The sequence below is a fragment of the Megalopta genalis genome, chromosome 5 (genome assembly GCF_051020955.1).
Source record: "Megalopta genalis isolate 19385.01 chromosome 5, iyMegGena1_principal, whole genome shotgun sequence".
Classification (NCBI taxonomy): Eukaryota; Metazoa; Arthropoda; class Insecta; order Hymenoptera; family Halictidae; genus Megalopta; species Megalopta genalis.
The window spans coordinates 9,908,435-9,936,332 of record NC_135017.1 but is presented as its reverse complement, the minus strand read 5'-3'; the positions used below and the strand labels follow the sequence as shown (position 1 = coordinate 9,936,332).

The 27,898-nt window shown below is 46.2% G+C and overlaps 1 protein-coding gene across 1 annotated transcript; it reads left to right on the top strand.

The window, feature by feature from the left end:
* Positions 1 to 306: 306 nt before the first annotated feature.
* upSET (SET domain-containing protein upSET) lies at positions 307 to 27,898 on the top strand. Its single transcript, XM_033471374.2, is given in 13 exon segments — positions 307 to 557; positions 14,267 to 16,828; positions 17,160 to 17,253; positions 17,341 to 17,494; positions 17,567 to 17,711; positions 17,788 to 17,835; positions 18,557 to 19,220; positions 19,301 to 19,779; positions 19,852 to 21,337; positions 21,452 to 22,978; positions 23,053 to 23,308; positions 23,381 to 23,518; positions 23,603 to 27,898. Coding segments are annotated over 12 exon segments (7,701 nt in total). The 5' UTR covers positions 307 to 557; positions 14,267 to 14,579; the 3' UTR covers positions 24,064 to 27,898.

Genomic DNA, 27,898 nt, shown 5'->3' with positions numbered 1-27,898 from the left:
GTCAGGTGGAGTCAGGAATTATTAAATCGACCAAAGCGCCATCTGTCGATTGGCCCGAGCACTAACAGGTCCGAAATTAAATACGCATTTTATTAGCATAACGTTCTTCTACGAGATTGCAGAATTCCAGAATAACTGTAAAGGATCGAGAATTTATAATCGAGCGGTGAAATTTCGATGCCAATAAGGAATTCTTGAGTAATCGTCGGTAAAATTTTCGAATATTCGAAAGTGGCGGTCCGAACGTAGCGCCGGAAGCTATCTGGGTTCGAGGCTTGATCGCTCGCGAGTCCGTGGATGTGAACCTTTGTTTTGTACAGAAGAATGGCTGCCATCTTTAGTTTTCGATGGATGTTTTCCGAAGAGATCGTGAATTCTCGTATTTATCGCGATATTTAATTACGTAGGAAAATCTCGAACAGTGAAATAACGTTGTCCGCGATGTAAAGAGTGTTTTGCCGTTCGTTATTGAAGCTGCCCTGGTGTCAGTTCCGTTGAAAAATGCTTGTGTTTACATCCAAGTTTAAAGTCAGCCTCTGTATTCCTGTCATATTAAGGTAAGCAATACATTTTCACGGGTTTTCGGGACACGGAACGCTCGGGGAACTGCGATCTCGTCGAATAAACGTGGGAATTCGCTGGAACTGTCATCGGAAACATAGTTGCAACGATACGTTGCTGTCCGTATTATGAATCGTTTGTGACGTTCAAACGATCTCGTTACCCTATGTTTTTCTTGGCGAATTGTCATCGAAAACCAGTGTTAATTACTGTGTAAGGACGATCTCGGCAGTTCCGTTGACATTAACAACGCAACAAGGGTTCATTTGATATTTCACTTAACCAAAAAAAATTTTTTCGGTCGCTTCGAACGAGATCGATCTCTCGCCGTTTGGGGATTGATTTCCTCCTTTTCTGTCGACTTTCCGGTCGTTGTTGTGACGATTCTTGAAACGAAAACGAATGTTTGAAAAGACAGATCTGTTGGTGCAATTTTCGTGTCTGAATGGTGGCAACAATGGCTGATAAAATGGTGAGTGACTACAGGTCAACCACATCGTACACATACAACTCTACCTGGAGAATTTACATAGTTGTTAACATCTACTCAGCCTTTAAATGTTCTTTATCTAAGGCCTGACAAGTTTCCCCCATTTTTTACCATGATTTCTCTCCGTTAACCCTGCCGGTGTTAGTATTATTCTCCATACGTGTCGGATTGAACAGCTTGTGTCACTTTTATTTATATTCATTTCAGCTAGACAAGTGACTTTCAATTTTATTTGCACACATGCGTGCATTATTCAAATACCAGCCATGCTTGCCACAGCGTCAATAAAGTCAACAGCAGAAGTTTCTGAATTACGAGAAGACTTGGTCATGACTAATGTCATTTCACATTGCCAGTTTAGCAGTGAAGATACCATCTACCATTTTACGGTTGTCTTGTTCATTGAAATATCTTTACAACCACTGTCTGCCATTAAGGTATCTTGACCACCGACCATAAGGCATACCGATAAGCTGTTTCAAACAAGCCAGCGAACATGTTTTTTAAGTATCTCCAAAGAAGCAGTAACATGTATCTAATGTGCTAGAAAACTTGTTGAAAAGGAAAACCAAATGCTCATTCTCTAAAGGAGACAGAATTGGTTTGTACATCTGCATTCGAATTCAAGTACTTTCTCGGCATAAAATACTTTTCGGAGCATTACAAGATAAGTATTAAAAGTTCGCATAATGAATTACGTTTTAAAAATCTTGTTTGTAGGGGATGTATCGTAGAAATTGGTCGGAAATCTCGACAGTGGCATTGTTTTGAATGTCAAGAGTGTCGTTAAAGACAAGAGTATGCGTTTCGACGTGCAGAATGTTTGAAAAAAAAAAGCTGGAAAGAGAGAGTTTAGATACATCGAAACTGATTTTACGGGCGGGAATAGAAAAATCTGCTAGGCGGCGCTGGTTTCTCACTACTCGGAGCCGCCATGTTGCTGGCTCTGTTGCTCCTGTCGTCTCTCTCGCTCTCTTTCTCTCCATGTCGTGTCGCCCCCCTTCCCGGCATTTACTTTCGTCAGCCCCTCTCGTTCTCCTTTTTCTTGATCTTTTCGCGATCCCTACCAATACAGCTTGTGTGTCTCTCCTATTTTCTCTTTCCACCCCCTCTTCCGCGAAACTTCTGCGCGTTCCTCTTTCCTGTCACGCTAAATTCCCTTCTCTGCATGTCTTGTACCTTGGCCGAGAGAGCAGCTTGCCTGCATCCTCGGGATCCCGAATTTATCGATTTCCCTGACACTGTCTCTGTACTTCGTATTTTTTCCATCGATACAATGGTATCAAGCCGCGGGGAATTTCTGAGGGGGGGGGGGGGTATCTACAGTAGTAACCTATTAACGGTGAACCTTAAACGGAATGCAGACTTCCGGTCCCCGTTATCCGGAAACGGAAGAATGCCCGACCTCTCTCGAAATCCGATCCAGAGATAAGGAGATAACATCGTTATGCCAGATTATCAACGCCATTCAAGGGAAATTGATGAGAAATCGTGTCACTAATTACACCGGCGATAATGTTGCGGGAGTAACCCCATGTTGGACATTAATTATCGGGTATTCGAGATCGAATCGTATCGGTCGGCGTAATCCGCTGTGTCATGCAGAATGGCCACGGATCAGTCGTCGACTAGATCGTCAAATCCATGGCGGATCTTGCCCTCCTATGACCGTGCGACGCTGCCAGACTTACCGTCGAGGACATCCTTCTTAATATTTAAATAATGCGTGGCGTCGCTTGCACAGGATGTCTCGTTTTAATTTATCCGCTCGATTATCTTTGTATCTAGAGGCCGCTTAGTCATACATGTAAATGCATCTATTACAGTGGTTCTCATACACTTTCGGGAACTGGTTCGGTCCTGGGGATTCATAAAACGCTGCTCGATCCTCCGGCATCGATAAATCTTTCAGTGGCAGTCCGATGGTTTCTCTTCGCTGGCCGGATCAAGCCACTTCCATGTAAAGTTGCTCGAAGTGCTTGTTGTAAAGTCAAATCTGGCTGGTTGCACGCCGTACGGAGGGGGCGAGGGTGCAGATACGGGGCTCGTGGGTGGTTGGCGGCAACCAGTGGCGCCGCAACCAATTTTTTTCTTCTCAAATACCGATCGATCGGCGCCCATTATCTCCACTATCGTTCCGTGCAAAAACGCAGGAACAAATTCATCTTTTACAATTTCGGAAATATTCTACGTCCACGGGGCACCTTTGCCGAATGAATTTCGATGTCAGCTAAAGTATGCGAGGAAAGAACTTAACTAGGGAGTAATCATAGTATAGGAATCTTCCGTTGTTCGGGTCCATATTGACCCGCAAGGGGATGGATCCCCTTCCTCTATCCCAATTTGTGTTTGCTGGTCAGAAACAAGGGGGTCATGTCCCTCGGTTGGATACCGCGGCTATAGTGTTTGTTTAACAAACGGTTGCAGAACGTTTGGTCGCGTCCAGAATGTTGTCGACTCTGCAAAACGGTTGGGAAACGGTGTTCCGAGAGTTAAGAACTCGCACGCTCGAACTGTGGTCGATGGGTACGCCTCTGGTTGGTAGCATTTGTCGGCACGAGGTGAAATCGTATCGACCGCAAGGGAAGTTTGCGCGGAGTGACGGGCACGCGCGACACACACATATACATAGTAAAACGCGCAGCCGATCCACGGGGGACCAGAAGAAAACGGTCGAAAGGCATGTCGTTTTTTTGCAATACGCGTATTACCGACATTCCTGTCGAAATTTCATATTAATCTGTATCGCGATAAATTCGACATTCGAACAGCTGCTTCTTCCCGAGTCTATCGGGAGATGGAACAGTAGCAACAGTCTCGGTTTATTTGGCGCTTCGGATTATTCTTTTTTAAACACCTGATGGATGGTTTCGGGATTGGGGGGGTGGGGGATCGGCTTAATTTCGGTGGGTTTCGCATGAAACTGGGTCGAATCGTGCAATCGCTTTGCCATTGTCCGTTTTATTAGCTAGCTGGTAAAGGACCGAGGCACTGGGATTTATACGGGTTGCTGATCCAGTCCCTGCGGTATCCATTACCATTGGCCACCTCTACTGACGTCATCGGGAAAGGTCCAATAGAACGATGTCAGTGCGTACGCACGGTCGAACTGCTGCTGCTGCCGCTGCCGCTGCAACTGGCTCGCAAAGTGGCGGCCACCGTGTCCTGTTGTACCCTCGAATTTGTGTCATCGAGAGATAACTTTATTATCTCGTGATCACTGACTCTGTCCGAATCGAATGCAGTCCGGTAACAGGGTTAACCTGTAGCATGCAGATTCGATTAGCCATGCTTTTTTCAAATTCCATGGCCTTCCAAACGAACGTTACTCGAACCGTCGATTGCAAATATTCTCGATGCTTTTTCCTAGAATGTTGGAATACTTTACGCCTGCATTAATCGATGCACCTCGGAGTTGATAATTCCTTTATCGAGTGCAAAACCTCGTATTAAGTTACACCGGTTGGCTGAAACCGTTGAGGGGATCGGGATAGGGCGGGGGCAGGGCAACGAGCAACTAAAGCGGTGCATTGATCGATTAAGGGGGAGGGGAGGGCACGGTTGAAACTGACCAAATAAGAGAAGAGAGACTATTTTCCACGAAAAAACCTCGGAACGCGAGCGCTTCGGACGTACGGACGATTTAGTAAAGCGAGGGTATAATATCGAATTAACGATTTAAAGATTAGAAAGGAAATGGCTAGGTGGGAGAGTCGCATTGTTGACCAACAACCGGGAAGACGCGGTTGGAGGTTACGTATGGTAAACAGGGTCGCAGAAAAATTGCAGATGCAGTTCGCCCGTGGTCCGTGCATTGACTCGCAGCGCTATGCGGCTGGGCGCCCGATTGGGTATTGCGTTTTCCACGCGAGTTTGGAATAGTTATGAATGGTTAAATATAGAAGCGACTGGCTGAGGCGAAATCCAACGCCTCGGGGCTTCGATCGAAAATCAAACGGCCGCGTAGAGACCCGCGACGATTTCGCAAGATCCGCGCCGCAATGTAACCGATGCATTTCTTCACGGTGACGTCAGTCTGTATTAATGGTGCCCGCGGTTACTATGGGAACGATGTATCCGCGATGCACACGCTACTTCGTGACTGCATAACCGACGTAGCGCGGAAACTTAAAATGGCGCGCGACCACGAAACTATTCGCTTCGAGACACCACGAGACGGTACAGATCTTCGTCGATCGAAATTCAAGGGTGGGTCGACGGTGACCCTTGGACGGACTCCGGTTTCTCGTGTCTCGTTTTCAATCTTTCTTTTTTCTTTACGACACAAGGTTGTGTAACTCTAGCCCAAGGAAAAGGAAGGATATCCTTAACATAAAGCCGAGAAGAATTCGTTAAGAACCGGATCCGCGTTGCAATGAAATGTAATAAAATTTAGTCTGGTCGCATGCGAACCAGAGAGAGAAAGAGAGAGAGCGCTGAACACGAAGCGGGACAGAGAGATTTGCTGGCGCGAGGGACGGGGTGGGGGAGAGAAAAAGAAATGAGCGCTTCTTGGTAACCTTGGGTGTAATAGCGGAGGTGCACAATGCTGGATCTTGGTCCCTCGTCCCCCCGTTCTTCCGAGTCACCCACGTAACGCAGCGCCGCTCCAATATTGCGGGTAACGAGCGTCTCCTGACATCGATTTATTCAAACCTGTCGCGTGACTTCTCCATTTTTTCCTCGCACCTCTAAGAAATCCAATAAAAATTGTTTCATCGATATTAAATGCCCGACATTCCTCTTTCGAAAATCCTGACGCCCGTTGTTATTAGAAAGGGCACAGTGTTCGCTTTCCAAAAAAAAATATCCGATCTACGATTTTTCGTTTCCGGACCTCGAATGAAACGCGCGCGGCAACGAGCGTCAGGTCTCCGCGCAACGAAATTGTTTATGCGAGCGGCAAATTTTCCCCACATCTGGGAAAATGGAATGTCTTCCAACCGGCTAAGCACGGTCGCAGCCTCCCCTCGAACCGCGGTCGCATTCCTGAGTGACTAATCCACAGAACCGCGGCGCGGAGCTGCCGACGAACAGGAACAAAACCTGTCCGACAGCGGAGTCTACTCTATCTACATTCGGGTTTACATTTGCATCCTCATTCAGTACCATTCCTTCACTCGCCTATCGGCGTTTGCATCGACAACGCTCGAAATCTAGTTCGAAAAACAGCAAAAGGCGCTCCTCCACGCATTTGCATGGCCCGTCGTGTACGGTAGGCGGGCCGTAGTGGGAGGGGCGGGGCCACGAGCGCTCTCTCCGCGAAATCGAGTGGTTGTCCTCCCTTTTGTAGACCGTAATTCCAGGAACGCGCGTACAAATCTCTCTCCCGCAATTGAATCGAGGTCCTTCTATCCATCACAGAGCCGCGCCGCAGCGAACAATAGTAAACAAAAATATTGTCCTTCGGTAAATATCCCTCGAAATTTGGGATTCACGTTTGAAAAATGACCGGAGAGATTCTACCGTCGATAGGAAAAGCCTTTCGCACGGATTTTGCCGAGTACACGCGGCATTGTCTTGCATCTTGGTTCACTTCCACCGGCGTTTCTCGTTCACTTCTCGCTCCGCCCTGCCCCCTGCCCCCGTGCCCCCCGTCGGACAGCCTCCGGATCGCGAGGGAGCAAGGGGAAGACAGAGGATAGAGTAGATAGAGGACAGCAAGATACCGGTTATTGGCGGGGACTGGCATATTTCACCGAGTGTCCGGCAATCAGGCCTTTGTATACGGCTTACTGCATGATGTACGCTCGTGGCTCTCCCTCGGCCAACCCGAGAAGCGTGCACATCGTTGTGCAACAGAGACGCAACGATAGGAAAAGATAAACTTTCCGCGAAGAGAGCGAGAGAGGGAGAGTGAGAGCAGGGGGAGATGTTCGAACGGTTATTCAACGGCGTAGAACTAGTCGCAGGTACGGTTAGTATTCCCGACGGTAGAAGACACCGTGCCGGCGGTATAGTTCCATTCTTTTCCTTATTTCCGTAATTGCGGCCATATTGGAGGGAACACCGACTGTACAAAATTACACCGGTCTCGCGCGCTGCATTAGTTCTCCTTTTTTTAGAACGCGATTCAAGGATAGCAGTCCTGAATCGTCCGGTTCAAAAATAGTCGCGCCAGAGGATCGCAGAATTTTCTAGAGTTCTCGAATGGAAATGGCTCCCCTCTCCCGGCTAGTTCTTTTTATTATTGATTTTCGTGGCCGGTGCGGAAATGTTGGGCATGCATGCGATGGAAAAATCGATATCGCGTGCGCTGTTCGTTACGCTCGAATTTGATTGTTCGTACGCTGGATAAGATCGCGGTTAGATGCGCATTCGTCCGGATTTAGCCGTTCGTTCCGATGATGTTTATGTCGGATAACATTTGGACTGCTAACGTCCCAGATTGACGCGCAATTTCCGCGTCTCTGTGTATGTACCGCCATTTAAGTCGACCCCCTCCCACCGCGCCAAGCTCTCTGTCCTCGTCTGTCGGCTATTGTACGACAGTTACGTTTACCAATGGAAACGGTCGGTCAACGCAATTGACATATTCACTGGTTTCAAGCGATCGCATTAGCGGAAAGCATCGTCACTGTTTTCTGAAAAGAAACGCAACCGTGAAAGGGGTTCGCAGCGCGGAGTTTACAATATGGCGGAATAGACGAATTCCAGACGCGTACCTAACTTTAGCTTGGGTTGACGCTCAGGCTGACATGCGTTATGGCTGAATCTACCATGGATTTTGAAGAGCGAAGCTTCCCCTTTGTAACAACCTTATGAATCATGACGTATCATTATTTTTTTATTGCTTTACTAAATTTTGACTGGAGGACGCGCGAGAGGGTTTTGGGTGACAAAACTTTGCCTTCATCTAAGTCCCATAAAACAGCGGGAAAAGATCGTAGATCAAGTTTCGAGGTGTCGTTTAAAAGGGGAGGCTTTGTTCTTCAAATCTATATTAGATTTATCCAATAAAAGAATTTTTTAACGGTTTTAGAGATGTTTGAAGTCGTAGAATTTTTATCAGAAGAAGGGTCTTCAATTCGCCTCCGCCATTGCTCGCAAAAAAATCTTAGAATAAAACGGACGATAGATTGTGAAAGTAGAAAGTTCAAGCTTCGAAATGAGTCCAAATTTAACGTCACATCGTGCTGTTTTTACAAAATTAGAACGGCTTAAATATCGACAATTTTTTAAAGATCGGGGTTTCATTATCAGTGTACTTTTTGTTTGCTCTGAAAGGTTAGATCGTTTATATCCGCGCTACCACTGCCATTAGGTTGCCGGTATGGCAATAGGATGCGCGGTTTAGGCTGCGCATCAGCAGAAAACGTCGCTTCTCTGTCCGTATCTTCGCTGCAAGTCGAGCTATGGATAAACGTCATATAGAGACCCGTACGGTGCACGCAAACTGGACAAAATTCATGTTTTCAGTCACATAAACAATTTCAAATAGTATTCTCTCATTACTAGATGATCAAAAATAATATCCTATATCTAAATTGTCTAATAAACTAACTTTCTACGTCACGAAGGATGCTTAACAACAGGTGGTTGAAAATTTACAGCTTCATCCTTCTTTACAATACAAAACGAAAGTCAAAAATAAAAAATTTGCGATTTTGGCTTTGTTTTCGAGTTACTAACAATCTAAGCCGACCAATAGCAACGCGAGACGCAGCTCAGATTCTCTGTCTTTGTTTCTCTTGCGTAGCTCCGGTGGCTACTCTTCGCGCGCTACTATGGCGGTTCAGGGCGATCATTAGCTGCTAATCATTTAAAAATCTCAATTTTCTGTATCCTTCCTTTTTATCTCATATTGCTCTGAACAATTAACCCTTATACTGAAATAAAGCAGTACAAAATTACGAAGAACTATAAATACTTAAATTATTTTAAAATATCACCTCGTCCAATCTCGATTACTTTGCCAGCTCTCTGTTGACAAGATTATAAACAAGAACGCTGCAGTTCGAAAAATAACAACGATTTTCTGGGATCTCGATCTGTCCTAAATTCTGGATCGAACTAGATACATTTTTGTTTACTTGTTGATCGGGTGAAAGTGGGTCCAGTTATCAGGTCGGCGGCAAATACGAATTTTTCACGCACGCAATCGACCGGTAAACGGCTGTCGATAGTGTCGACGGTGTGCTTCGGATGAAGCGGCGCGTGTGGGCGGAGGGAGGTAGGACAGGGTTGTACGATAATCGTTCGGGAATAATTTTGGTTCGCGTCGAATCAATGCGAGGGTCGAGGTACGCCAAGTAGGTCGTCAGAAATCCCATTGCTGCCAACGCGACAAACCAGGCTGCAACGTTGCACGCTCGCGCGTTCTACTACGCGGCGGACTCCTCTCGCCGCGCGCGGTCGCTCGTTAATTTTCGCGTGAGCGTTCCGATAGGGGAGAGGTGGGGGCCAGATTCGCGGCAAACTTCGGCCGAGACTCTGCGATGCGTCGCGACAGCTGCTCAGCTGCAGACGATCATTCCTCAACTATCTCGGACCTTGGTAACTGCAACCAATTCCTAAAATCATGCAAACGATAGAATTTGTTTCGAAAACTATGTAGGATACAGTCGGGGAACATCCGCCATTTTTCGCTATCCTCAACTTGGCCACGATCTGTACTGAACGAAAAGTCAAGAACCTCGTAATTTTTCAATACGCTATTACGTATTTTTGATCACAGGATCGTGGTTGCTGCCAAGACGAATTCAATGACCTACTACACTATGACCCGCGCGTGCCCTTGAATTCAGAAAATTTGGCTCACTGATCAGATACGTCAGCGCAGAAACGCCCGCACGTTTTTAGCGAGGATGAGCTGCACTGTGTACCACTTTTTACAAAATACCGACGCGCTTGCGTCAAGGCTCGACCTCTGACCTTTTCCCGTGCAACTCTGTTCGATTATATGTATTGCACAGAGTGACCCGAAACGCAGCATACCGACGACGGACTGAATTTTCCCCGAAAAAAAATGCCCCACACTCTACTATGTTCTGAGTACATGGAGGGGGGTAGTAAATTATTCCCCGATTTAGGAAAAAGGTGGTTGACGTAACTGCTAGAAAGTATGGTTACACAATGCCGTCACCGGCTCAACGAAATTTGCGCGTATTTCTCGAAAACGTATCGTCGTCCGTTTATCGGGTGGTTAACGATGCCATACGTAACCATTGCAACGAGGTTATATTTAGTCGCGGGAGTATAGTTTTGTTTCTGCCGTGGGATCCACGCTTGCCTTTGGCAGTTTTCCTGATTTCTCGCCATCTGAAATAATACACTTCGTTGCGCAGGGGCTCTCAATTTCAAGGGGAAAACAATTTCTGCAGTCACGAAAGTTTTAGTCGTTAAGACATCTTTTTATTATATCTATTTATTTGCATCTATTCTTTGCATAATATCACGTGACGCCGCTTTCGTTATCTTTTTGCGACGAGCTTGCAAAAAATAGTCACGCGACCAAACAGACGTACGAATTTACTTTTAAAAAAAACATGGCTTATCTCTTGAAAATCCAAAGTCAGCAGAAATAACAAGATTCTAATATATAATTAAGCCGATATGAGCTTAAAGACTCCAGCTTTGGGGAGTTAAAAGGTGTATTACTAAAGTGTTAAAGTATAGTCCTAACCTAGTCTACGGAAATGTCACCTTTTCGCCGTGGTAGGACCAATGTCTCGAGGTACCATTTTGCAACAGAGCGTTCGCATCACGAGTGAATCCCAATATATAAATGTATAATTATAAATAAATGTATAATTAATCCAGTGTACGCGGAATTAGGGTACTTAAAATGGCATCGGTACGGCACGGTGGGTTCAACGTTTTGAGTTATCAATTTGTAACAGTGGTTTTGTGCCATGAATGAACGCGTCGATTCATCGGGTGGTATAAATTCGTTTTGGCGAGGTACGGTTAGTTTTCAACCCAGAAGCGCGTTGCAACTGGCCGAGTGCATAACCTCGGTTAACGAACGGCTGCGTGGCCTTTCATTCGCGCGACCCTACCAGGGAGATCACGCCGCTGGCGTTTTGACAGTGCCGATAACGTCGTTACGATGAGCCCGGTCACTTCGCGCTATCGTGATTCCCGAACGTACCGACAGGTTTTCTCGCCGGAGAAATCTCGGCCGTTCAATCCTTTCCCTATGGTTATCGACGCGCGCGCGCGCGCGACGCGACGTACCGATAAGTGACCGAGGGGGTGGTCAGTTTTCTCGAATAATCTTCAAATGCTTCAATTTTCTTAGCCGACGCGAACTTTCTGGAATCTAGCGACAGTTTGATTATCACCGGAAGGCCGTATCAATTATGGAAAGTCACGTGGCCATGGTTACCGTTACCATCGCGCACCGGATGTTGTCCAACACTCCGGCCTCTCCCCGGTCGCGTGGCCGTCGTTATAGCAATTTTTCAGGCGCAACAATATCGCAAATAACGGCGGTACGATCCGTTTTAAAAATCGCCGCGATAACAGACTAGCCGTAAAAATGGTCATGATTGGCTGGTTAAATAAACCGGCCTTATCTCCGCGATAGTAAATTACTGACACGTTGGGACCGCTGCGTTCTCGGTGATACCCTGATCGAAGGATTCTGCTCTAATCGGATGCTTGTTAGCATAGAACGTCGGATAATTATAAATTTAAAAATTGTTTGCCGACGTTACTTCGCAGAAACGTGAGGTCACGTGCTGGTCGCGTGATCATGTTGAAATTCCAGAGAAAAAAAATGGCCCGGGAGAGTCATGCTCGTCTGAGTTATAGTATGCGCATGCAGCGTAATCTCGATTCCGATGGCACAGAGATGTTAACAGCCGAGGTTGCGAAACGCGAATGACAGTTCCCAGTGCCGTATCGCGTCCTCGGTGGACTTCACGAACTTTTGTCTTTTTATTTTCCATGGCCTACCCCGAAAATTAGCTTGCTTCGATTTATCGAAGATATTATCGAAACCGAACAATATAAACGAGTGAAAACAATTTGCGACGTAAGAAAACCAACAGTCTTTGAGTAGGATGATTCGAAATTACTTGTACACTTGTGTGCGGTGGAAAACTTCTTTATTCGCTCGCGGACTTTGTCTCTTGACGAGTCGCGGTGCAGTGACTGAGTCTTCTTTTGGTACTATTTACAATGCTGTAGGTTGATCAGAAGGTTGTTTGCGTATCACGTCGGGCTCACCAATTTGGCGGTTGTGATCTGACTGTGTGGATGCTGGGTGAGAGAGGAGAGGGGATGACGTTTCGTCCGGGGCCCGCTAGAGGACTCATCGTAAGGCTATCCTAGCGGGCCCTTGCCTTAGACGTTGGGATATCGGTAGGAAGGACGAAGTTTGTATATATACTAATTGAGGCGGATCGGTTACTCGCGGGAAGAGGAGCCATCTGCTGGCGGGTCTGGAGGTAGCCGCCACAAGTCGACGCGTATCACGCTCGGCGCATCCGTTAAATAATGCATGGGACGTTGTTCTGGAATCGATGCATCGCCGGACAGCTACGGGTTTATCGGCAATAAATATCGGCGCGTTCTGACATTGATATATTGCACGCATAAATAGATACAATAAGCTTCCGCACTGTCGCTTATCGCCGTTCGCGCGCTATCTAAATTGAATTAGACACGCGTAGTCTGCGAATAGCCGCAGATAAAAATAATCGAAGACCATTGTTATATTTAAGCGCGTCTAAAAATATTGTCAGTCGGACTTCCGAATTTGGCGTCGGGTCCGGACCGACCCGGTCGCTGCCCGGAGCGGTACAACTCTCTTTTACGGACCCCCACCGATGTTGCGTGCTTTTTGATCGGATCGGGCTGTTTACATTGGCACGGAATTATCCGGCTTACTCGAGGAAATTGATCGCGTTAATTGATCAGGGGAGCTCGACGCGGCAAGAGGTGGCGATACTTAGGCACACTTGGCGCCAGTCCAGCTGCACGTGCGCTCTTGACACTACTCGATCACGATTACGCGACGCGTGCAACGATACTCGTCGTATCACCAATTATTTTAGCATTTTTTCAACGCTTGAAATCATTTTTTTTCCTAGCAAAAATAAGGGTTTCGTGTTCGAATCTTATTAAGGGCTCGGAATTTCTACGGTATAAAAGCTTCGGACATTCGCAGGATGAACGTGGGTCGTGGGATATGCTTTCATCTATCTAGATCTAGATCTAGATCTATTTGTTTTACAATAATTTACAAATTGTTCATAATAAACCTATATTTTTTCCCTATAATAAACTCACTCATAAGATGCAAGGAAAAGAATTACACTTTGGAATCTGTTTATGCTTGATATTGATACGGGTCAGAAGTGACCCAGCTTTCTGCCTCCACGTGGTCCGTCCTCCGAGGGTTAAAACATCAACACAGATCTGTTGATGTGACGGAACCAGAAGGCCTCGTTCTCCGGATCCAGATGGCCAAACGGCAGCAGCTCGCCACTATGAAAGCACGAGCTTCGCCGAGAATTAATTAGGCTCATCAACACTCCATCAGAATCGATGCTATCTCGTCAACAGGTTCTCCAGCGGAGGGCTTGTCCTCCTCCAATCGCAGGCCATTTTTCTCGACCGGTTTCGCTGCGTGGATTACGCAATCGAATGCTCGAAATACTTTCATCAATGTCTAGCAAAAAGTCTGCGATCACAATCGAACAATCGTTTGCCCTCTCGAGCCGGTAAGAAGAAACGTTCTTCTGGATCAATAGCAGCGTATATATTGCACTGCTTCGCCATAGCCGCTGAATAGTTAATGCATGTTGCAGGTTGGGCAACGTAGACAGCGTGATTCTCTCCTACGATTCGTCCATTTTGCTCCAACGAACACTGCATATGACCCCGTTTCTTATGCACTAGGAAGGACTTGGTATCATATACTGTATTTTACGAAGTTTTGTAACATCCAAACCAAATTACCTCCGTAAAGTTCCGTTCGTTATGAAGAAATAAAGAACGAAGAACGATTAAACCGATGCATCTAGAAAACATTCCTTCTTGTAATCTATGTATCATAAATGAGAGTGGATTATAAATGTTACCTGATGGAGTGAAATGAGAAAATAATGAAGTAAACGAATGCGTTTAAAAAATATCCCTTCCTGTAATGTCAAGTATGTGTCTTGAATGAGACATGTACTCCCGTATGTTCATTCCCGTAGTCCTAAGTATGTCTATTTAATGAGAACAATCGAATTAATTAGCGTGGTTGATGTGTTGCAGCCTATGGTTCAGGATCCTCAAATAGCGGAATCGAATTCGCGCGGTACACGGCGAAGCTGCTGGACGAGGATAGCCGTTCGATCCTAAACTCGCTCGAGTTTCCAGTTGGCGTGATCGAAAGGCCTCCAAAACGTCGACCCCGTCGGTGATCAAGTTATCGGGGGGTGGAACAGGTGGGGGTGGGGAGCAATTGTCCCCAGGGCCTGGCCCACCTCCCCCGGTGTCCCCAGCCGAGCGTGCGAATGCGAGCGAAAACGATGGAGGAATCACGTCGAAATGCGTCGACAGCTTTCCGCAAGCCGCTGAGACCACCATGAGCTTCGTTTTGCAGTTGGGCACGGTCGAGTCACCTATAGAGAAGAAGATCGGTAGCCAAGCAGGCTCCGGGCTGTTGAGTAAAGATGCGTCTAATCAGGTGGTGGTCGCCGGCGAGGATGCCGGCAAGTCTCAGATCCTACAGTGTCTGGAGGCGACGCCGGAAATCCCAGCTGGCCACGTGATATCCTTCACCACGGTGAAATCGGTGAACGTCACGTACCCGGTAACAAAAGCTGCCAGAGAGGTGCAGAGGATCTCGGGCTCCCAGACCAACACTACCCAGGTGTTGTCGACTCGCGTGATCTCGCAGAAGTTGCCATCCACCAGCCATCAGACCCTGAATGCCGGCACGCATGTCACCCATGTTCCAGTGAACTCGCAGTCTTTAACATCAGCGGGTAACGGGCTGGCCCACGTCTACCCGCTGCAGTATGCGTCCACGGTGCAGAATAAACAGCTGCATGGCAGGGGCCAGATGGTCGAAGGGAAACAGCAACAACAACATACTGGGACCGCAATATCCGGGTTGCAGGGCAACGTGCAGCAGAAAACGCAGCAACAGGTTCCCCAGCAGCAATTTGTCACCAGCAACGTGGTGAAGGCCATCACCACAGCCACGTCGAACATCCAGAGGGTACATGTGAAGGCGCAGAATCTCGTCGGTCAATCTCAGACGGTCAATCTACAGAAGGTGAAGTCGGTGAACGCTAATCAGGCGGTCGCCGTGCAGAGGAACTCGTTGCCAAGGATTCAAACGGTGCAGAAGGGCCAGGCCGTGTCGACACCAACCTCGGCGAGCCAGTTCACGGTGAACCAGGTGAACAATGCAACCGTACAGAGAGGCCAGCAGCACGCCGGAAACACGAATCTCCAGAAAGCACAAGGGAACGCCGCTGGCACGCAGAAGATAGCCCAACAGGTTTACAATAATCAAAAGGTGTCGACCCAGATACTGGCCAGCCATCCGAACCACAAAGCGCAGCACCAACAGATAGCTGGCAATCAGCAAGTGGGATTGCAGAAGTTACAAGGTCAACAGCAGAAGAATCTGACCGTCCCCAGGCAGCAGCAGACAGGCACGGTAAACAATGTACAGAAGTCTAGCAATTCTGTAGCTGGTATACAGAAGGTGCAAGTGCTAGGACAAGTGCAAGGTCAGCAGCAGCCGGAGCAGGTTCAGAAACACGTGCAACAGCAGGTCCAATCGCAGAGGACTTCCCAGTCAATCAGCCAGCAACAACCTCAAACGGTGGCGACAGCCAACCACAACAGAGTGCAACCGTTGACGAACGTCTGCAAAAGCAACAGCGTTCCCAACATTGCGAAGATCCAGCCAAACTCGACCGTAAGCAAGCAACACCAGGTGATATCGCCGTCGCAACAGAACTCGAACCTCCTGATCGTAAATAAGCAACAACAGGTGATATCACAGCCACAGCAGCAGGTACACGTACAATCTTCGCCTCAGTTGCAACAGCAACTTCTCCAGCAGGCCCCCCAGCCCCAGCAACAACAGATCACCGGCAAACAACAGCAAGGAACAGCAGGACAACAGGTGCAGAGAAGCCAAAGTATCACGAATGTACATCAAAAGGTCACAGCGATCGCCACCATGCCAAATAACCAACGCACCCAGGTGGTGAACTCTAAGGTGCAACAGCAGCAGCAGCAGCAGATGGTGATGAGAGTGGGTGTTCCAAAGTCTCAGGGGCAGGGTCTGCAACAAGGGAACATAAAGAGCGTGCCTCAGAAAGTAGTGAATGCTATGAAGACGTCGAACACCCCCCAGAATGTTGTGCAACAACCGCTACATAGGAACGCGAGCATTCAACCCGTTAAAATCATCCAGCAACAACAGAACGTGATAGGGCCACAGAATACTCAAAAGCAACCGGGGTGTATCAAGACCATACCCCCTCAAAAATCTGCACAGAGGAATCATCAGCAAAAAGTGACTGGTATCAAGACCTCCTTGAACACCAATGTCACCGCGGTGAAAAGTCAAGGACCTAGCACCGCGGTGCCGCAAAAGACCAGCATTAAGACACTACTACCCCAGCAATCTGTCACGCCTAATATGCTCATGCACAAGAATCCGACGATAAAAATACAACAGCAAACTATTCAGCAGAAACAGCTCATCATGACCTCCCAGTTCCCTCAGCAGGTTCGGCAGCAGTCTGGTCAGATAAAGACCTTGTTGCCAGTTACCAGCACCGAACCTCGCAAAGAAATGGAGGACAAGTTAGTATTTGATTTTGATGGTCCTCTAAGTCCACTATTGGTTGGAATAGACACACTCTTCGTCTTATAATTTAAATTAGTTCGATGGTACAATGTGGAGAGAAGACTCCTCAGAATGAATTCATTCGTCAACTTACCGACAAGTTATCGACAGTACTATTCTTACAAAGCTGTCTATTCCCATCCAGTGTGTCAGTTTACTTATTAGGATTTTATTTAGTATTTTTTTTTATTAATCACATAGAATTAATAGAAATTTTTACACGTATGAAAAGGTAAACAAAATTACAACCATCTGCGTTTAAATTAAACTAAACTATTTCCTTTACAGACTCGACGCAGAAACTAGAGTACCTGAAGAGAATGACTGTTATCATAAAACTGCACCGAAGTCACCAGTGAGGAGGATTCCTCACCCCTACGAGGTAACCTATGTACTGTACTGTCCCAATTACATGTCAGTAGAAGAGGCGCGAACCTTCTAGATACGAGTGACCAATTTCCCATTACAGTGTCTTCAGTTTGTCTTACAAGATCACAACTACGTGGCTCCTCCGCCGCGGTCGCCATCGCCTCCGACACCACCACCCCATCCAAAGCAACAAGCCATCAACGGTGCTGGAAGTTCTGCAGCAACTTCTCAGCACACGTATATGTACGGCCAAGGTACTTCCAAATGACGACAATTTAATAATCAAGACATAGTAGCAGAGGTGTTTAAAACTCGGTGGATTCCAGTTGTGACCGGCAGCAATGTCGAGGATGACGCTGCTAGTGCTATCAGCAGCGAGGCTGGCAGAGAAGCCGAGCCGGAGGGTGAGGAGACTGAGACTGCTCCGGAGGGTGAGGGAGATGACGAAGACAGTGTGACCAGGTGCATATGGTGAGTACTATTAATACCCCTTGCCAATGCAGATGAAGCGAACAGATTCATTAGCAGAATTGTCTTCCTGTTCTAGTGACTTTGAGCACGACGATGGATACATGATTTGTTGTGATCGCTGTCTGTGAGTAATTCTCATCCTACGGTTAGCTGTGGATCAGGCTTGGACATTATTCAAACAATATATATTTTTTTATTTGTCTATGAAAACTGTACACTTATTGTGCGGAGCGAAATGTCTCTATTAATATATTAACAAATAGGTCGATACATTAGTATTCGGTTGTGTCGTGACCTCGTATTTCGATCTGACTCTACATAAGAAGACTGACGAACTGAAAAAACTGTGTCGAAAATGATTGGCTAACCCAAGCGTTGAATCTTTCCAATCAGAACTGTTCCTTTTCCTGTTTCACTGCCTATTCCTTACGCCCTTAGCGTGCTTGTTTTCAAAACAGCGAGGTGATTGGAGGGTACGAGTTTGACATGACGTCGCTGTGGGACTTTGTTTCGGGCCAGCCGCACACCGGGCACAAATCAGGAAAATATCGACTCAGAAATAACTTCGTCGAATGATAGTCGTAAATTACGTTAACCGTTTGCATGAAAAAAAAACTCTTGTGCATACGACCGGACGCTACAATTTTATTTATTATTTTGTGTATGAATAAATTTATATTTAAAATCCTTTCTCATGACAATGTACTGCCCTCATTTGCATTAACTTCGTTAGACACGACCGCAGGTTTACCGCAATACGGATGTCCAAGAATTGTCCAAGCCTGAGTATATGATGGTTTTGCAATGGTTTCCCTGTGGATCACGGGAGACATGTGATGTTCTAGGGTGTGGCAACACGTTGATTGCATGGGCATAGATCGTTCGAACATTCCCGATGAATACCTTTGCGAGATCTGTCGACCGCGACGCGTAGATAGACAAAGGGCTCGTGCCTTGCAGATGCGAAAGCGAGAGGAATTGCTGAACTCAGATACATCGTCGGACACGTCGTCGACCAGCTCGGCGGACACCGACGTCGGTGTGAACGCGATGCCGAAGAAACGAACGTTGCCACAGCAACAGCAGCCGCAGCAAGTACCTAGGCGGAAGTCCGATCCCCCGCCGCAAGTAAGACGTCTGAACAACAATAATAATAACAATAATAACGTGGCGAAAAGGCAGAGGAGAGACTCACATCCGAGACAATCCAGCACGGTACGTAAGAAAGAGGCGACAAAACGAGGCCCAGGTAAACGTAAACCGAAACGTCGAATGAGCCTCGAAGATCGGGAAGAAGAAACACAGGACTCGTGGAGCTCGAACGTCGCGCCGCTTCGGCAATGGATCGAGCGTTACGAGGAGGCCGTTACGAATCACTATAGTCCCGAGTTACGGGCTAGAATATCGTCTATCAAAGTAAACGGCACGCACAGTGACCTTAGGCAAAGTAACATGAATGTTATCGCCTCTGGAAAGTGTCGGCTGAATGTCCACAGTAATAACGTTAGGGTAAATAAACACTTCCTACATATATATTTATCCTACATATAATTTCAGTTTATTAATTTTCAATATTTCGTTTATTGTAGTTTTTGGTGGCAACGATGTACTTGCCACCTAATACGCCAGTGGTTGAATTAAGAGGCAAGTACATGTTGAGTACCCAGCATCGGCCGTCGCATCCCCAAGGTAGACAACATACACAGAGGCCGGGCCCTTTCGTGTTCTTTTATCGGTTGCCGCGAGACGGTACGGAGGTGTGCGTGGACACGAGAACGTACGGGAACGACGCCCGTTTCGTGCGGCGTAGTTGTAAGCCGAACGCGGAAGTGAAGCACTGTATAGAGAAAGGAACGTTGCATTTGTATATCGTAACGACCACCGCCATTGAAAAGAACGCCGAGATCACGATCAGACATGAACAACATGATCTGCTGCTCTCGCCAAACCCGAATGGACCGACGGTGCCGATCGTGTGCGCGTGTAACAATCCAAGAGAGTGTCAAATAACATCGGTGAACCAGATGAGCCGAAGAGGAAGCAATGGCGCACTAGTGGAAAATGCCGAGTAAGTATTTGTAGAACATTTTATAGTTTTCAAACTCGGTTGTGGTCACAAAATATTTATTAACCTTCTCAGTGGCCGCGAACGAAGACGGAGGGGCAGACGGAATACAATTTGCGAGGATAGTGATTCATCCACAGCGGCTCCCAGCACCAGCGTCACTCAGCCCACGCCACCACCGGTAACAACACCAGCGTCGGTGTCACCTGCGCCAGTTAGACGAACAATTACCACCACGGTAGCGACGGTGACCCGGCAGACCCCCAAGGAGGAACCTCCAGTGGTCCCGATACAGCAGGCACAAATATCCCCAAGTTTGAGTCAAGTAACAGCTGTGGAAACCAAGAAAGATAAGAAGAAGATGACCAGAGAAGAGAGGAAGATGGAGGCAATCATGAAGGCGTTTGAGAGGCTGGAAAAGGCGGAGCAGAGGAAGCAGGAGGTGCAGGCAAGAAACGCGCAAAGAAAGGAGTCCGGCAGCACGCATAGCGACAACGAAGACAATCAGCCGCTAACGCCGATACCATTGAAACAGAAACAACAGACCTCCGAGAGGCCATTGAGGCGGAAGAAAAGGAAAGGTCGGACCAGGACTTCGTCACAATCTCAAAGCGGTAGTCGAAGGTCGAGACTAAACTCTGCGGACTCGGATATGTCCTCTGGAGAAGAAAGCACCTCTATACAATCGCCACCAATGTCGAGTCAGAACCACTCGCTGAACCGGGATGCTCCCTACTCCTCCCACCTGCATACTCCAGCGAAGAATGCAAATGACAATCCGAACACAGTGCTTGCTCATCAAGGAATACCAACAGCTGCTGGTCTGCTGTTGGCTCTAGCAAATTCCAACGCTCCTGGGCCTAGCTCTCCACCTTTACAACAACCGACGCCTGTAAAAAGTCCTACTTGTGACAGTGGGGCCAGTAGCAGTTCTCAAAGTTCTACTCCGCCTACACCACTGTCATCGGCGTGCTTGCTGGTCGCGGCAGCAGTTGGTCCGCTTGCCCCTGGCTTCAAGTTCCCAAAGACGAAGAAGGTCCTGATGAACGAATGGCTGAAGGAATCGCCTGACCCACCCCAGGCCAACATACCCCAAGTCTCTCCGCTACCAGCCTTGCCTTCGACGCCGCTATCCAACACCATCAACCCGAATTGCCGGTCTATTTCAGATTTTAATTTACCCGCGGACTCGTCAGCCGAATTTCTTAGCCAAAGCTACGCAGCCAAAAGTCTAGCTACCCTGGTCCAAGCTGCCAATTCCGTTTCTGGAATCTGTGACTCGCCTCCTCAGCGCAAGCAAGCAGTGGCTGCTGGGAACACCGGTTGTCCTGTGTCCTCAGGCTCAGCCAAGAAGAGGTGGCTGCGACAAGCCATATCTGAGGAATGCGACTCGCCGAACAGCCGACCGGAAAGCCCTCCTGCCAGCGAATTGGTTGCTCCGCCGAAGAAAAGAAGGATAGCCCGAGAGAGCTTATCGTCGGATAATTATACTCCACCTACAACGCCCACTATGTTGCATCCTGAAGCTGCTCACAATACTAGGTCATTGTGCCCGACAGAGGTGTGTACATTTTTCGCTAAGTGTACAAATTAATTTTATGCAATCTAAACTTAGAACAATGGCATGAGTGTTAGGGATTCATTGTTCAATTTTAGATGTTATTTGTTGTTCCAGGACGACTACATCGAACATCCCCATTCACCCCTAATTGATGACGCAAACGACAAACGACCAGAGCCCCTGGAATCAATTAAACAGGAAGAAACACCTGAGGGTAATCTATGCCAGAAGTTATGCATCGAGATACCGGGACAAAATTTTCATACAAAGAGCATAAAAAACGAAGAAAACATCGAGGTCGTTCCTATGGACGCGTTGATGAAAGAAAAGAGTATAGAGTTGAAGGTAGATCCGAAGAAAAGGGAGATAGACAGCGAGATTTCGGAGCATTTAGATTCGAAATCTATCAAGGACGAGTTCCTATTAATTAAGACCGAGATAGATTATCAGAGGGAGAGAATCAAGAAGGAGCACGTTATCAAAGAAGAGATTATTATACAGGTCGAGAAGGGCACGGTCGAGATTGTAGATCAGAACGAGGAAGGAGACACCGAGATGGAAGACTTCAGTTCTCCGATCGACACTATGGAGTCGGACGCCATTTTGAAGCAACGTGTAGACGAGATGGTTTTTTCAATTTTCTGAAAAATCCTATCATTAGATTTTTTTAAAAATACGATATTCTTGCTTAACTAACGTTTCTACATAGGGATTAAGCATTTAGAACGAAATCTAATGTCAGAAAATGGCACTTTACTCTTGACATTTTTCGGTTTTTCCAATTTTCTGGAAAATCCTATCATTAGATTTTTTTAAAAATACGATATTCTTGCTTAACTAGAGGGCTTGATGGAGAGCTCTAAGGAGGATTCAGAGTCCGAGGACAAGGATCTCGACGACATGAAGTACGAGACGTCTTTCAAATCCTTCAGTATAGAGCATGAAGAAAGGCTGTTCAAAGAATTCGAAAGCAAGCCGGACCAGGAGGACGTCGTCGTCGACCACGACATAAAAGAAATAGAGCAGACGGAAGAATCTCAGAAGACAGAACAGCCGTCCGTTTTCGTAGCCTCCTCGGAGGAGTCTATATTCGAGTCTACGTCCTCCAATATGGACACAGAATCCATCGTTGAGCCACCCAAGATATTCCATTCCATTCCACCACTGAGCGAACGCATACGGCGAAATATAACGCATACGTACAAAGCGGAAGCAAGCGCTTCTAAGAGCCAGTTGAATTTCGAAGCGGCCATTATTGAGTCCACCATAGATATAGAGTCCTCCGACGGTTCTAAGAACGGCGAACAGAAGTCCATGCTTTCCACGGCACTAAGAGAACTGCTGGAGGCGAAGCTGGATGACTTGACGCCGGAAGAGACCAAAGAGGAAACTGTTGATGAGAACAGCACCACGTTCACAGAACCGAAGTCTGAGACCTCGGAGCAGAGCGTAGACGTACCAGATGCTGCCACCCCGAGGACCGTTCCTTCGGAAACTCCAGTCGAGGATCCTCTACCTAAAGAAGAAGAAGCTGCTCCGCACAAGGAAGTTAAACGATTAAAGGACCCCAGAACTGTCGTTCCAAACAGTATGCCAGCGCCTGCATTTAAGCCCGACGCGATTCCTCCAGTTAAACGAAAGGTTAGAATGACTTCATGTTTGCTACATTCGACTCCACCGGGCAGCGTCGTAACTTAATAATTTATCGATTTTAGTTGTCCATATCAGAATACCGGAAACGCAAACAACAGTCGTCCGGGACCCCACCGGATCCTGAACCATCTCCCAATGACACTCCCAACGCAGACAAAGGAAGTGCCAGGGGCAGATCAGACAGCGCAAGTAGCGGCACCTCGTCTCTAAGTTCCGACGAGGAGGCTTCCAAAATTCCCTCTCTCTCCCTCGATCTACCCGGCCTCACCACGTTACCACTCTTCAACAACTCTGAGACGGAGGAGAAGAAAGGTAACGGTTAGTACAAAGGTTCGACCACAGTGCAAACCGAAGACTCACACATTCACTAACCATTTTCCGTTTCTCCAGGGGGTGAAGAGGGCACCATCGGCTGGTCAGCCGCTCCAACTCTAGTCGAACGACAGCGGGAAAACCTCACTGAGAGGCTGAAGCGAGAATTCGGATTGTTCCTGAGCGACGACGAAGAGGAAAGGGCTCGCAAACATGGTAAGTTTTTAAATTTTCTATATCATTATAAATACTATCATTACCTATATCATTATAAACACTTCATTCCGACTAATTCCCTAGGTCTGACAGCAGAGGCGATACTGAAGGCACGCAAATCCTCTCCTCCTCATCCTACCGTGTCCAGCACCCCTCCCGGCTACCCCGTACCTCAGCTACCCCCTCAACCCTACATACCTCCACCTGGATCAGCGTCCATCCACTATCCCCAATTCCAGGCTAAACCTTGTCCTGTCCAGTTCACTAACTTCACGGTGCCCCAAAATGCGCCGCAGCCAGTGTACGCAAATGCACAAACGTCCAGCAACAAGCAGCAGCCGCAACAGCAGTTCTTGGTACCGCAAGCATCGCAGGCGCCGCCAGGATCAAATCCTTACCCGCCTCAGTTCATTCCTCCAACCACCACAGCGGTCTCGATCTCCAAATTCTCGTCAGGTACACCACCACCGCCTGGGAACCAGATGTACCCAGCCACTGGTCAACCTCAGAAGCCATTTTACAACCATCCGGCACCCAGGTCTTAACCCGCATAAAGCGCGTAGCAACGTTCTTGTAGATAGCGAGCGCCGAAGATTCGATACCATTAGACAAGAATTCTCTTGATCTTTCTCCTTCGTTTTTTTACGTTCACCTCGGCTGCTCGTCCCGCCCCCCGATGACAGGGGGTAGAGAATTAAACGAATACGCGGCCTCTTCCGTTTAAGAAATGCGGAAGGTCCGGCGACGATTCACACCCAGGTGCTAAGAACGTCCACTGGTGAAGTCGGCAGTGGACGCGGGAAATTCTATTAGGATTCGAAAGATTCGAGGATTAGGATTCGCGTGGCCTAAAAAGTGATAGTTTAAGTATTTCCGCGAAGACCGATGGGGGTGCCATTTTGTTAGGCGACTGCCAGCACCCCCGAATACGCTAATCTCTATCAGGCATCTAAGCGCAACGGCCAAAAGTGCGTGCGAAGATCGTGCACTATCTCTCTTCGCGAAACGTTTATACATAGCTTTAGTTCAATTTTTGATGGAACTATAAGAAAGTTGGACTCGTGATCCGAGTCGGCGAGCCTCGTGACGATTCGTTGGCTCGGGTACTGAACGTTATATAAATATATAAATATATATTATATATCCGCCAGGAACACTCAAACATACACACAGATAAACATGCACACCGGAGCATTATTCGATTATACTGTAAATATCATACGCATAATGTAACGATACAAAGCTAATGTATTTAATCATAGTTGATTGGACCGCCAGTGTGCGCTACATCTCGACGAGGCTTTCGTTTCAGTTTTTTCCCATTGTTATTCGCGTGGTACCGCGAAGGGAAACGAAGGTGTCGTCGATATAAGACGCTGGTCGTTTGCACGATGAAAAATCGGTCGCTTGGATTCTAGGGCGCGAATCAGAGAAACCGAGGAGAGGTTAGAATCGGACTGTCTTTAAGACCCGTACTTGTTTAGGAGACAAAATTGTACAGCGTGATTTTTTGTTTCTTCTCTCTCTTCGTCTCTCTTTTCACTGTCGAAGTCAAACTCTCGACACATCTGGAAACATTCGAAGGCTCGTCCACACGTCGTCCATCTTGCTATTCTACCCCTAGCTTCTTCTTCTGTTCATCGATAGCTAGCTATCGTCGAAGACACCCTCCAACACACTCTAATTTCAACGGAATTTCGTAGAATCTGTCAAACATGATAAACTAAAGATTATCTTTACTAATGTCCAACCAATTTTGGAACTTTCGAGGGGTTAGTTCTTCGACGGATTTCATTCGACGATCCGTGCGAGTCCTGAAACTGAACATTCATTCGCAAGTACAAAACTGTTTAAGGGGTTACTTAGGAAGCAACGATTATACTAGTGCGGCAAGTGAGTTGCGTATAGGATGCTTTTCGGCTTCTTTCTTTCTTTTGTTGTTTTTTTTATTCGTTTTTGAAAATTAAGTATTTATTGTGCGTTATGTAGCGGTGTAATGTGAATTCGTTGTTTTCCTCTTGCTTTTTTGCGTTTCTTTTTTCCTATTTTTTACTGAAACCGGTGATCGCGGAATTTTAAAAAGAAGAGATTGTATATGGTGTTATAAAACGCGCGCGTACACGACGCTATAATTTAATTAGTGTACAAAGTTTCATATTCTAAATTCTCCTCGTGTGTATATATTATGTATCGACTGCGTTTATTAATTAATCGTACTTGGTCCGTTGCAACGCGGACCCCTTGTTTCCAAGGTAAGAGTCTTATCAATTGCATTTGTCTACGGTGGCGCAATAGCGATTAGAAGGTCACAACGAAAATTTTTGCAATCACTTAAACTTTGAATAACAAAGCTGGAAATATTTAGCGAGCGATTGAATCAAGAGGCAGGCAACAAATTAATTTCTAGACTCAGTTTTCAGAGGCAAAAAAAGTATTCACACATTTCTTTTTTCCTCTGCTTGTTTTCTTTTTATACGTACTTCTGGAACTTTTGAAAAAAAAAGTCTAGCGATCTGTGATTTGAGAGAAAGGCGCGAGGAAAGAGGCGAGAGTGTAGGATGCAGAGCTGGAGAATTGGCAAACAATTTTATTTTTACTTTGTCGACACTACCTTTGAATCCGGAACTAGGTAAACAGGCGGCCATTTCGGTCCAGCTCTGCATGATAATTTCATAAAAACTGTGTGAGAGATTCTACGATCCAGGGAACGCAAGAGAACCAGGCCCGTTTGCGTTCGATTTTCGGCTTTGGAAAGAACAACATTGACTCTGATATTCGAGGAAACGAGACGCACGCGGTGTAACGGATATTTTTGGTATTTGACATTTGTTTGTATGTACCGATGGCGCGCATAAAATCGTACCCGAACGCGACACGGAACTAGGTGAATTGTTTCAGTTGCGTTTAGGATTCTAAAGAAATGATAATAGTTTTACAAAATAAGGTTGCAAACAAACCACGATTGGCTCAATTGAAATATAAAATCGGTATTTTGCGTAACTATTTTTGAAGGTTGTGTGATGATGAAAGAGTTTTAATTTGTTTAATCAGCTTGGACAGTTTTATCGTGTTTAATTTTAAATACAACGTTGTTGCACATTGCATTCGGGCCGGTTTTGCGCGTTCCAGCCGGTAGTTTAGCCGATATTTTGTAATAAACCGTGTATACTAGTGTAAGTTACTCTCTGAGCAGGCTGTTTGTGAGGCGGAGTCGGTATTGACAAGGATGTACAGGCTTCTGCCGTGTCCCGTCAATCACTGAGGGCAAACTGTGAAACACTGTAAATATTTTTGTAAGATAAATTTAAGTACGGATACTCGCTCGGGACACAGTGAATTCTCTCCGAGGCCGTTCGAGGGACGGTAGATAATGTTTGGATGTGGATAAAGAGAAGTAGGGGCGGTAATACGATTGCTTTTTGCTGCTACATACACAGATACACTGCGTAACATACACAGGCACACGAATATACATATTATATATACACATAGAGTGAGAAACGAGGAGGAGGCGGCGAGATACATGCGGACAGATAGAGACAGACACACGTGCATTCAGCTTGCAATTAATTATTCGTTGTACAATTCTACCGTATCTGTATAATGACATTCTGATAATAAGCGATGCATTCTGTTATATTAATGATTAATGAGAAGAAAAAACATGAAAAGCTAAGTACTACATTATAATGATAAAATACCGAAAATGGAAGACGTAACACACTCGTTAGTACAATAGTTTAAATGTTGTAAATAAAGAAACAGATCATAGTGATTATATATATATATTATTGTATGTACATATATATATATAATTATATTTAGGAATATAATTATATATATAAGATGGAAGACTCGTCTTTATAATAGTATCGGAAAAATCGAAAACACATAATTTTTTTTATTTGCAATTCACTGTTACATGTATGTGCCTAGTTATAGCCACGTTGCATTATCCTACATATTGTATGATAATTTAATTCGTACTACCGATTAATGTATGTGAAACACACAGTTACACAAACATACATACACTTCATACACCACACACACGCAGACATACACAGACAAGTTCTTCGATATCAAACTCCTATATTGATAATATATACATATATAATATAATGTGTGTATACGTGATCCGGTACGGTATGTGTATTATACTATATGTATATATATTATCGCGTAACGTGTAAAGAGCTCATATTTAGGCATACATGAAAATTTAATAAATCGGAATACATTTTACGAATTAAGTTCCCACGTGCGCTCTCTTACTGGTACCTATTATTCTCGCCTGTACCCATCTTCAGTTTTATTACGTTTTTTATAATTATCTCGTCAAATTAAACGCTTTCAACGTTCTCTGTTCCTCCTCTATAA